This window comes from Mesoplodon mirus (assembly GCF_964341445.2).
Source record: "Mesoplodon mirus genome assembly, chromosome: 8".
Lineage (NCBI taxonomy): Eukaryota > Metazoa > Chordata > Mammalia > Artiodactyla > Ziphiidae > Mesoplodon > Mesoplodon mirus.
In genome coordinates this window covers 92,633,894-92,646,281 of record NC_138984.1, presented here as the reverse complement: position 1 = coordinate 92,646,281, position 12,388 = coordinate 92,633,894, and the positions used below count along the sequence as shown (strand labels likewise).

Below are 12,388 nucleotides of genomic sequence, written 5' to 3'. Positions count from 1 at the left end.
AAATCTCTTGATTATTTGTAGAAATAGCCAGTGATGAAAATGATGTTCTCCTTTCTCTTTCCCCCTAACCTCACTCCAAACAGGACCGTGAAATCATTGAAGATGGGAAGAAGCATATTCTGGTCCTTTATAACTGCCAGCTGGATATGACAGGCGAGGTCTCCTTCCAAGCTGCCAACGCTAAATCTGCAGCCAATCTGAAAGTGAAAGGTACACTCCACCTGCCAGCCACCCTTCTGTATTTTGCTTGCCAGGCTTCCTTATGGGACCCAGAATTGATGAATGGAATCATATTCTGGCTTCATTCACACCCTCTTCTTTTTTCAGAATTGCCACTTATCTTCATCACGCCTCTCAGTGATGTTAAAGTCTTTGAGAAAGATGAGGCTAAGTTTGAGTGTGAAGTATCCAGGGAGCCCAAAACATACCGTTGGCTGAAAGGAACCCAGAAAATCACAGGCGATGACAAAACTGAGCTTCTTAAGGATGGCACTAGGCATTCGCTGGTGATCAAATCTGCTGCTTTTGAAGATGAAGCAAAATACATATTTGAAGCTGAAGATAAGCACACAAGTGGCAAACTGATCATTGAAGGTAAACAGTTTTATCAGATAGGCCAACTTTAATTGCTTTTTTTTTTTTGCTTTTATATATCTTCCTTTAAGGAAAGGAATTAATAAGGTTTTTTTTTTCTTGATAGGAATCCGACTCAAATTCCTCACCCCACTCAAGGATGTAACAGCCAAAGAGAGGGAAAGTGCTGTGTTTACTGTGGAGCTGTCCCATGATAACATTCATGTTCGCTGGTTCAAGAATGACCAGCGCCTGCATACCAGCAAGTTCGTCTCAATGCATGATGAAGGGAAAACGCATTCCATCACATTCAAACACCTCTCTATTGATGACACCTCTCAAATTAAAGTAGAAGCTATGGGGTTAAGTTCAGAAGCCAAACTCACTGTGCTAGGTAGGTGCTTTTTTTTTTTCAATTTATTGTATTCAATTCATCAGAAATTTGTGGAGTATCTACTATATAAAATTCTTTCAAGGGTTATATTGCATGAAAGCAACACCTGTCCTTAAGAAGCTATCACATATATTATTAGGCTTGTTTCTCAAATGTTTTTACCTAAAAATATGAGGATTTTAAAGGGATAGACTCTGCTCACAAAATAGCCAGTTCAAATCAGAATTAAAACTCAATTAATTATTGAGCCCTGTCATGTTTAAAATAGAAATATAAATACTTCTTCTCCCCTCACTTTATCAAAATTATTTCAGAAAAATGTTTTTCAAGTCCCTAGGAATCACAGAACTTACATTAATAAAGCTCATTGTTTTTCCTGGGCCCTTAATATTAGGCATATTATATACAAAGTCTAACATATATAGAAACTATCAAAGGCAAACAATTGATATAAGAAAAACTAATCATGTGAATCTGAAAGCTTACAGGTAAACGAGGCATAAGAGATTTGCTAAGAAATTAAAAATTCATCTGAATAATGAAGGAACACATAATTAAGTTTGAAACTAAATGTCATTGTACCTTTCAAACTACTGTTAATAAAATACTTCAAAAATAATATAGATGGATAAGATTTTGATAAGTCCCAGGCATTGATTCTGTTTCTAACTTTTAGAGAACTTTTGAACATAAACATGTTAAATGTTTGTGGAACCATGGTGCAATTTCTAAACATACCCAGACCTCTGTGAGCTGCCCCTTAAACTTTCCAAGAGACTGTCATCTCCTTAAGTGGTTAATAAAATTTTTTCACTTTACTTGCAGAGGGAGATCCATACTTTACAGGAAAGCTTCAAGATTACACTGGCACAGAGAAAGATGAAGCGATTCTACAGTGTGAAATTAGCAAAGCAGATGCACCGGTGAAATGGTTTAAAGATGGACAGGAGATAAAGCCATCTAAAAATGCTGTTATTAAGGCAGATGGCAGGAAGCGCATGCTAATCCTAAAGAAAGCCTTGAAATCAGATATTGGACAGTACACCTGTGACTGTGGGACAGATAAGACCTCAGGGAAGCTTGAGATTGAGGGTAAGGACATTTCCACGAGTTTCACTCTTGAAGCTGTTGGAGTTATTTCTGCCAGAGGCCAATGACACATGCTGACCCTGCACTTTTTCTAGATCGGGAAATTAAACTGGTGCGACCCTTGTACAGCGTGGAGGTGATGGAGACTGAGACGGCCCGCTTTGAAACCGAAATCTCGGAAGATGATATCCACGCCAACTGGAAACTCAAGGGAGAGGCGCTACTCCAAACACCTGTAAGGCTATTTCTGAACTTGTCAACACATAGAGGAGCTGTATGAAATAGAAAAGGACAGGAGAAAAGTCAGACTGCATGCAGGGCATTTAAAACATATCAGGTTCTTTACCAGACCTCAAACCAAAGAGAGCTATTAGGGTCTATGAATGGGCTTGGACAGGTACACTTGCATTATTTTTGATCCAGCATAGTGGTATGAGGCTGTAGATATTCTGTAATGCTGCTAGTTGGTTCAAAATGTTGTGGCTAAAATAAACATTGCCTTCATGAATAATATTTGTTAGCTTTCTTTCACAAAACTCAAAATTATATAGTCACCTCACCAGTTATTTGTAAATTCCTTTAATTAAGATATTATATCCTCAGAAAAAAATACCAAAGAAGATGACTTCCTACGAAACCTTTTCTTTCTTTGGGTACAGGAGTGTGAGATCAAGGAAGAAGGCAAAATGCACTTCCTTATTTTGCACAACTGCCGCCTGGACCAGACCGGTGGGGTAGATTTCCAAGCTGCCAATGTTAAATCTAGTGCCCACCTCCGAGTAAAACGTAAGTATTACGTGTTTCTGCTGAAAACAAATTGTATAGTTCTGCAGCAAATGGATGTGAGTGAAATTAATTGGATTTATTCAATTAATTAGAAAACATTATTAAAGTATAGAAACTGGCTTTCTTGTATTTACTTTTTGTCATCCTCATACAACTGTGGTTCAGATTCTAAAGTTCTGGAAATTTCACTGACCTTGCCATTTGAACAAAAGAAAATTAAGTCAGAATCTCCCACTTCGTAATTCTTTCACTCAAAGTAGATATGCATAGAAAAAGAATCTAACTCAGAACACTTAAAGACCCTTAAAGAAATCCTTCAAGTGGCTGTACAAGTATAGCACCATAAAGAAAAACTTTGCTGTGTGGGCATTTCAGACTCATTTCAGGCTAACATTTTTGGAAGGTGCAAAATTGTTTATGGGTTGGACAGGCTATGACATTGAGCGGCCCTTGTCTTCTCCCAATCAGAGGCTTGGTTATTTTGGAAGTCGCATACCTTACGTAGCAAAAGGAACTTGACGCCCGGCACAGAGACAGATGCAGCACTAATTTCTTGCTGACCTTATATATCAGAACGAAAGGGCCCCTACAGATATCCACTCTCAGGCCACTAGCTCTCCCCTTCTGGGCACCAAGGGGCCACGTCCACATGGGAGTGAGAACAGTGGGCAGTCCTGTGGCTCTTTCCTTCTTGAAGAAAGCAACCATGGAGATTAATAACTAAATCTGTATTTATCCTTCTGGAATTACAAAATGAGTCACCCAAAGCTTTTTCCTTCCTCTCGCAAAGCACGAGTCATTGGTCTTCTGAGGCCTCTAAAGGATGTCACAGTGACTGCAGGAGAAACAGCCACCTTCCACTGCGAGCTGTCTTATGAGGATATCCCAGTGGAATGGTACCTCAAAGGGAAGAAACTAGAGCCCAGTGATAAGGTAAGAAGCAGGAGTGCGGTTGCCTTGCCTTGCTCTTCCTTTTCCCTCAGTTCTTTCATCTTCACGTGTGTGTTCCTTGTTCTTTGCTTTCCTACGTCCATCCCCTCAGCTCCCTTTCCCTTTCTTTTCCCTACTCAAGCCTGATTTCTGCTGAAATTGTAAAGCAGATTCTTCTCATTTTTGTTGGTTTAACCTGATGATATTTTTATTGAAATGGAAATTAACATTTTAAGTATGATCAAGTTTTAGGTTTTTGAAGAAAAGGCAAACACTCATTAGCTATAAGTGATAGTTTAATTCATCAAAAGACAGGAAGGATCAAAAAGGCTTTCTGATTCAATGCGTGCTAACGAGGGTACAGATTAAGATTTATGGCTAATTCTCTCCATGCTATCTAGTGTTCTGCATATAAGAATATTAAGAGGAGAGGATGGAAATTCCATTTCAGGCAGTTGATCAAGTAGTTGAGATAACTTCTGGGCAGATATCTGCTCTTCAAGCATTTCTCCAAAGCTATTTTTAACCCTCAAGTGCTTTGTGCCAATTCTGGAATGCAAGTGGACTATTTAAAGTGCAACGGATGGTGCTGGCAAGAAAGAAGGGCTCTGTGATTACCCACATGTATGAACAAATATACTTTAAGAAGTTTTAGGGAATAACTAGCTTCTGGTGTTACCCCAAATTTCACCCGTAAGTAAAAACCAGAGTGATTATTCAGATAGGCCCAAAATACAGTTTACCCAAATTGAGCTATGTATTTTGCTCCCTAAGACAATGCGTGTGTCTAAATTATCTTTATAATTCACCATTAATTTTTAATTCTTGAAATAAAATTATAGAAAATGCCCAACATGGGTTGGAAAGAAAGCACAAGGCATTTCATTGTTCTCTGTCAGCTTTTTTTCAATATTTTTAGAAAGAGTATCAAATGTGGCATCAAGCTCTCAGTTTAAATCAAGCTGTTAAGAATTATAGGAATGTAATTTAAAAGGGATTCAGTTTAACAAAGAGCCACAAAGTTGATTAAAGTATTAGAAGGGAAATGCCTTTGAACAACTGTTCTCAAACAAACAAACAAACAAACAAACAAAAAACTAGTATTCTGCCAAAGTGATTGAAGGGTGATTCAGTTAACAGTCATCTGAGAGATAAAATCTGCCTGCTATACTGACAATAATGACCAGTTGATCTCCTGTTTCGAAGGATAGAAAAAGCAGCCATACGTTCAAATTGCAGCAAGAGAATTAAGTTTAATATGAGGAAACTGTCCTCACCGTGAGGTCTTCTAAATACTGAACTGGGTGACGGAGGCATCTCCACCTTCAAGTTTGCTTTTTAAAAATATACATTTGTCCAGTTAAGTGTGGTTTAACTGCTTTCATGTCTAAAGACAGAGACTTGGTTGACTTCAAAATCCTTTCTAGATCTATAAAATCATGATTTGAATAAAGGAACACTGCTTAAGGACAAAAGATATTATTCTTTTGCTACTAAATATTTTTTGCTCAAATTAAGAGCTTTTATTAAAGATCAGTCATTATTTCTAATGTAAAAACTGTACTATTTTATTTATTTTTATTTTTTATTTTTTTTAATTTTTATTGGAGTATAGTTGATTTACCATGTTGTGTTAGTTTCAGGTGTACAGCAAAGTGAATCTGTTATACACATACATATATCCACTCTTTTTTAGATTCTTTTTCCATATAGGCCATTACAGAGTATTGAGTAGAGTTCCCTGTGCTATACAGTAGGTCATTATTAGTTATCTATTTTATTTATAGTAGTGTATATAAAAACTATGCTATCTTAAATTAAAATATAGACTCCTAAAAATCTGAGTTACATTTCTTTTACTAAAATACACACACACACACACACACACACACACACAATTTATCTTATTGTCACGGAACTTTTTTCTCAGGCTAGAAAGGATCACCTTACTATAATTCTATTGGGCCTTTTTGTGTCTCTCTTGGCATAGGAATTTTAATCTTTTACTTTAGCCACCTAAAATACTTCAGCCTTTTGTGAACTTGCTCGTATATTATCAAAAGTCTCTTTTTATAAAGAACTGAAATATAAACTGTGAAACAAAGTCATTTTACTACATTTTGCAGGTTTTGTTTAAATTAAGTCTATCAGAACAAACTAGCTATTATCAATTTAATTCAGGCCTTTCATCTTCACTTTGGTATAGTTTTTGGAGGCTAAACATTCTGCAACCAAACAAAAACACATTATTAGAATAGAAAATCAAAAGAGAAAATTTCAGACATGAGTTGTGGTTTTTTTCCCCCCTTTGGCCATCAGTCCAGGAAAAGACTGCTAAGTCCTAAATGGCCATTGAGAATTTTGTATTTAAACTTTAATAGCTTGGTCACAGTCATAATGCCTATTGTATTATAGTAATATGCTTCCATTATAAGTTAACAATATTTTAAAGGAACAATCTCTAACATTATCTTTACATAATCTACCACAAAATCTTCAGCATTCACATTATTGGTTTATTTTTATAAGGTAGCTGTTAGTTTTTTGCCCTTTAACATAATCAGTGTATACTCTATATGAGCTATTTCCTAAGAACCACTGTGTTCTGAGCCAAGTTCTCAGTAACAGAATACTCTAGAGTAGCCTCAGAGGAATTTCAATGATAAAACAACATGTTAACAGATAAGACATATCTGTTGGTGGATTAGAACCTGAGATACATTTTCAAATAGCCCTAAATCACAGTCCAAATTTTAAATTCAAAATTTATATTGAAACGTCATCACAGGAACAGTTTTTCTCCCATTCAAGCACCATGTCCTTGAATAAGTAGCTGTGTTCCTAGGACATATCTTAATTACCTTCTCCTATTTATTTTCCCTTATTATGTTTTTGTCTTTCTCAATTATTAAGGTAGTTATATTAATAACCATGCCCAGCTCTTCACTAAGGAAAAACCTTTATATGAAATTTTATTCCTGACTCTTTTTTTTTACACCAGCATAATAAACAGTTCCACTGGTGAAAAATTTTGTATCAAATTCTTAACTGTAAGTGAACTCTGAAGCAAAGTCAATCTGTATGACAGGGCACAGTGTCTTATGGAATTTTTGGATGGCAGAACTGGAAGAACCTCCAACTGTCTTATTATTTACTGTCAGGATGGCCCTGTCTGTAGCCTGATTTTCAATTGCACATGCCACAATTATGGGACCTAAAGGCAGCCCATATCAAGGCAGTGTATTCTTTTCTTGTTTTTAATTAATTTATTTATTTATTATTTATTTTTTGCTGCATTGGGTCTTCGTTGCTGCGTGTGGCCTTCTCTAGTTGCAGCGAGCGGGGGCTACTCCCTGTTGAGGTGTGCGGGCTTCACATTGCGGTGGCTTCTCTTGTTGCGGAGCTTGGGCTCTAGGCGCGCGGGCTTCAGTAGTTGCAGCTTGTGGGCTCTAGAGTGCAGGCTCAGTAGTTGTGGCACACGGGCCTAGTTGCTCCGCGGCATGTGGGATCTTCCCGGACCAGGGCACAAACCTGTGTCCCCTGCATTGGCAGGTGGATTCTTAACCACTGCGCCACCAGGGAAGCCCAAGGCAGTGTATTCTTTTTGACAATTCATTTTCCTACAGTCTGTACCCCTTCAAACCACCTAAGGTTGCATTTGCAACAAGAATTTATCATCCAAATTTTAACGGTAATGGCAGTATTTGTCTTGATATTCTAAGATCACAGTGGTCTCCTGTTTTAACTAGTTCTGAAGTTCCTTTATCCATTTGTTCACTGCTATGTGAACAATTGTAGCCCTGCCTGATACCTGATTTTACCAGTCATGAGGTGCAAATACATGAAAGGGAAGAAGAGGCAACATCTTCATTTGTGTTTTTGAACAAAATTAAGAAATTGTACAAATTATTTTAATCACAGTTTAATTGGCTTGCAAAATAATTTTAATTGCTAAAATAAATGGGAAGAATTCCAGCTCATTGCAAGGCAAACACCTTGCATTTAGAACATAAGTTTACTTTCAACTTACTATCTGCAATCATTTTTTCCCCTTCCTTTCATGATTTAGCTATTCTAAGTTCTTCCTTTATATATATAAACCCAGAAGCAGAATGGAGGCAAATATATATGTATACATATAAATACACACATATAAATTTGCCTAGGCATTTCAACATAAAAGGCCTCCTAGTAACTATGTAAAGGTAACTGAGAAACTATAAAAGCCTAAAATTTCCTTAAAAGATTCCAAACTATTGGTTAGAATTATTTTCAAATACATATATACTATACAAATGATTATAAAACAACTTGGAGAGCACTATTTCAAACTGTTTACCTGAATGAACTAAATGCACCAAAAAAATATATACACACACACACACACACACACACACACACATACATATATATATATAGGAATGCCGTTTCACATATTCTTTTTTTATTCCAGTTTTTTTGATATATAATTGACATACAGCACTGTATAAGTTTAAGGTGTACAGCACAATGATGTGACTTAGGTATATCATGAAATAATTACCATAATGTTTCGTGAACATCCATTATCTCATATAGATATTAAAGATATAGAAAAAAAATTTTTCCTATGATGAGAACTCTTAGGATTTACCCTCTTAACAACTTTCATATGTAACATAGAGCAGTGTTAATTATATCTATCATGTTGTACATTACATCGCTAGTACTTATTTATCTTATAAATAGAAGTTTCTACCTTTTGACTGCCTTCATCCAATGAACCCCCATCCTCACCCCCCACCTCCAGAAAACACAGATCTGATCCCTTCTTCTGTGAGTTTGTTTGTTTTTGAAGTATAATTGACCTGTAACACTATATTAGTTCCTGGTACATAACATAGTGATTCTATATTTCTATAGATTTCAAAATGATCACCATGATAAATTTAGTTACCATGCATATATTCTTAAACTGCATCTTTTTTTTTTTTCTAAAAAAGGTGGTCACACGTTCACAAGGAAGAGTTCATACACTTACTCTGCGGGATGTAAAGTTAGAGGATGCTGGAGAAGTCCAACTAGTAGCAAAAGATTTCAAAACGCAAGCCAACCTCTTCGTGAAAGGTAATCACATGGCTTATTTTTTAAAACATGTATAATGCAGAGGTTCATAAATAATGCCAACTCTCAACTATCTGTATATGGTAAGTACCACAGATCATTAAAATTCACCAAATATCAGAAAGTCTAATTTTACTTTTTGGCTTGACAAAATATTTCACAGACTACTAAAAAAAAAAAAAAAGCCAAAATTGGCTAGAATAGGTTTTACTTCCTTTTTCCATCCCCACTGTTTTTACTGCATTTCATAAACAGCTGGAGGGAGAATTATTATCAATAGGTATCTATCACTCTCTTAACCAAGAGTTGGCTATTATTTCCTTGATGTTTCATATTCTCTAAAAATGCTTTTCCTCTGTATATAAAAATAATGATGAAACATCATTATTAGACGAAAACATCTGAGTGGAATCAAAACTTACAAATGAAACTTAAAAACAGAAAAGCCCTCAAGATACGAGAGGAAAATTGAGGAGGTGCTGAAACTCTTGGAGAAAGAAAGGAGAAATACCTTGGCTAATTAGTATGATTCTTTCAGAACCCCCAGTTGAATTCACTAAGCCTCTTGAGGACCAGACGGTCGAAGAGGAAGCCACTGCGGTATTGGAGTGTGAAGTATCCCGAGAAAATGCTAAGGTGAAATGGTTCAAAAATGGGACAGAAATTCTCAAAAACAAGAAGTATGAAATTGTTGCTGATGGCAGGGTCAGGAAACTTATTATACACGGCTGCACCCCAGAGGATATTAAAACATACACTTGTGATGCTAAGGATTTTAAGACTTCCTGTAACCTGAACGTCGTGCGTAAGTATTCTTCTTACACAGCACTTTTCACTTGCAACTCTTTGATAACAACAACAACAAAAACCCCACTTTTTGCATGCCCTTCTTGGCCTAACCGCATTTCTTGGCAACTTACAGTATCGATACTGACGTAACATGATATTTTATGTGTTTAAAAAAAAGAGAGAGAGGTCCTTCCACTACATCTGGTCTGAGAAAGGCAGAGTGATCACTTTTTGCTATGCTTCTCACTGAGTAGTGAGAGATGTGCTCTTTGTCTACATGGGGTAAGCCTACTGCAGGAATATCTCAATACAGATGAGGACAAATTGAATTTAAAAAGACAAGAAGGGTGTCATAAAAAAAAAAGGAAAGGAAAGCAATTGCCACTTGGAAGGAAAATGAATTTTCAGGTATGAGGAACCACTAGAAAATGATCATGAAATTTCAGTCTGAATAGGAGCACACTAGAGGTCTGCTGTAATATGATAAAGCCCATTCACATAATGCTGTCTCTGAGAATAAGAATGGAAAAGAAGATGGAAAGAAGCCTGTATCCTTTGAGTCCTATAAATGAAGAGAGCACTAATGGTTTTTAGCACTACTTCTTCCTCTGGTGGAAAATAAAACGTCTTTTTTCAGAATGCCACATGCTAGCTCATTTTTTTCATTCATTCATTCATTTGTCCAGCAATAATATTTTAGTGTCTTTCTTTTTGTGCAGTATTTGCTGTTGGTTTAGTTGCTTCCCATCTGTCAACAGCTCATAGTGGCTTTGATTGTGCTTCCATGCATCTTGGTCTGTTTTATTCTTTCCACTTTGTGGCTGCTCTGCTTTCGCTTATGACAGAATAGCTTCTTGGGTCTCCTTCTTCCCTTTGTTACCTACTTTATCTCTATTCTAAGAAGGCTCAGCAACAATGAGCATATCTTCAAGCCTATTAGCCAGCACTTGTGTCCCAGAATTTCATTGATCAAGAAAGGGCATCTTGGGAAGGACTCACGAGGAACCCTGAAAGAAGGAAGGGCATGTGGGCAGCTCTCCAATCCTATATATCCACCGACTTAATTCTGGAGATAAATGAAACCAGAGATTAAAAAAAAAAATCACCCTTCCCTTCAAAGCATGTTGTTTTGTCACACTAATGGACTTTATACCTGACTTATACGTGACCTCTTTGAAGCTGACACACACCAAAAAAGCTGAATGTATGTGATTTCAATTGCAAACTCATGTATCTTAGCCATAGACAAGACTGATTATAGATTTTCAAGCTGCACTGTCATTGAATTCTTCTAATTTCTCAAAGATTATGCTGCCTGCCTTAAATAAGATAATGATTCTTTGCTACTGGTGTTTCCTTTGACGGTATCAACTTTCAACTCTGGAGAAGTATCAATGAAGATTTTTCCTCCAGCTATCATTCAGAACTGAGCTGGCGATAGATAGATAGATAGATAGATAGATAGATAGATAGATAAATAGGAAGAATTAGTTGGACATACATTATGCCACATAATTTTATGAAAACTAAAGAGATATGTAAAATGCAAAGTATCACAACTGAATGGCAGCTCCAAGTGATTTCCAAATCAGCTGTAGCCTGCTAATATGAAAAAGCCTGCAAAAGCACCATAGTGTATCAGAGTGAATTTCTAGAAACCTCATTCTGAATTCTGATGACCTTCTCTTACAGCTGCTCATGTGGACTTCTTAAGACCACTCACCGATCTTCAAGTTAAAGAAAAAGAAATGGCTCGGTTTGAGTGTGAAATTTCCCGAGAAAATGCCAAGGTCTGTGATTGTGTGGTTGCTAACTTGTGTTTTCTGATCACTTTGTTTCCTTTTGGTCTGACCAAAATGAAAAAAACAAAAAAAATGAATCAAACCTCTCTGTAGTCATCTCTTTACTTTTAGATTAACGATTATTACTTTAGTGTGAGAGACATACTTGATTTAATTGTTCTCTTTTTAGTATTACTATTATTCATTTGCTATTACTTGAAAAACACTGGACTTGCAATCAGGAGATTTAGATATTATTAATTTGAACCATATGAAATTGATGTTTTCTTAGGTTAAAAACAATCAAATAAAAAAAACAACAATCAAATATCAGCAATCTCATATGTCTCAATTCAGTACTCCTGGTTGCCATTAACTACCATTGGCGAGTCAACTTTGAGTCCTGGAAAACAAAGGAGTTGGTCTGCATGAAATCCAAGGCCCTCTACGGCTCTAATACATGATCCCATTATTTTTAATAACTGGTAATAGTATCACAGCTGCTCATTTAATAATTGAAGCAGTTTGTTCTTGTTTTTGGGGGCTTGGTTATATTTACCACTTCGGTTCTTCATAATGTAAAGTCTTATTGACTGCTTTTAGAAAAGCTTAGGATCATAGTTCCTCTTAAGGACACACATGTGAAGGAACAACAGAACTGATAAAGGTATTTATTTATCTTAAATATAGGTTCAGTGGTTTAAAGATGGTGCTGAAATTAAAAAGGGCAAAAAATATGACATCATATCTAAGGGAGCAGTCCGCATTCTTGTCATCAACAAATGTCTAGTGGCTGATGAAGCAGAATATTCCTGTGAAGTAAGGACAGCGCGAACTTCCGGCATGCTGACAGTCCTGGGTAAGAATGAAGTCTTTCTTTGCAGGAGTATATGTGTTGGGAAAAATAAAATTTCCAGTTTAATTCAATGTTTTTTGCTTTTAA

General features: G+C 36.3%; 1 protein-coding gene across 1 annotated transcript in view; it reads left to right on the top strand.

Moving 5' to 3' along the window:
- The window catches only part of LOC309809376 (titin), a 299,194-nt gene that overhangs the window by 189,484 nt on the left and 97,322 nt on the right, over positions 1-12,388 (top strand). Inside the window, exons 200-210 of the mRNA XM_082630429.1 lie at positions 84-210; positions 328-594; positions 701-967; positions 1,793-2,059; positions 2,152-2,291; positions 2,716-2,842; positions 3,633-3,775; positions 8,755-8,878; positions 9,414-9,680; positions 11,357-11,454; positions 12,136-12,304. Coding sequence (XP_082486555.1) covers positions 84-210; positions 328-594; positions 701-967; positions 1,793-2,059; positions 2,152-2,291; positions 2,716-2,842; positions 3,633-3,775; positions 8,755-8,878; positions 9,414-9,680; positions 11,357-11,454; positions 12,136-12,304 — 1,996 coding nt within the window. The remainder of the gene's footprint in view (positions 1-83; positions 211-327; positions 595-700; positions 968-1,792; positions 2,060-2,151; positions 2,292-2,715; positions 2,843-3,632; positions 3,776-8,754; positions 8,879-9,413; positions 9,681-11,356; positions 11,455-12,135; positions 12,305-12,388) is intronic.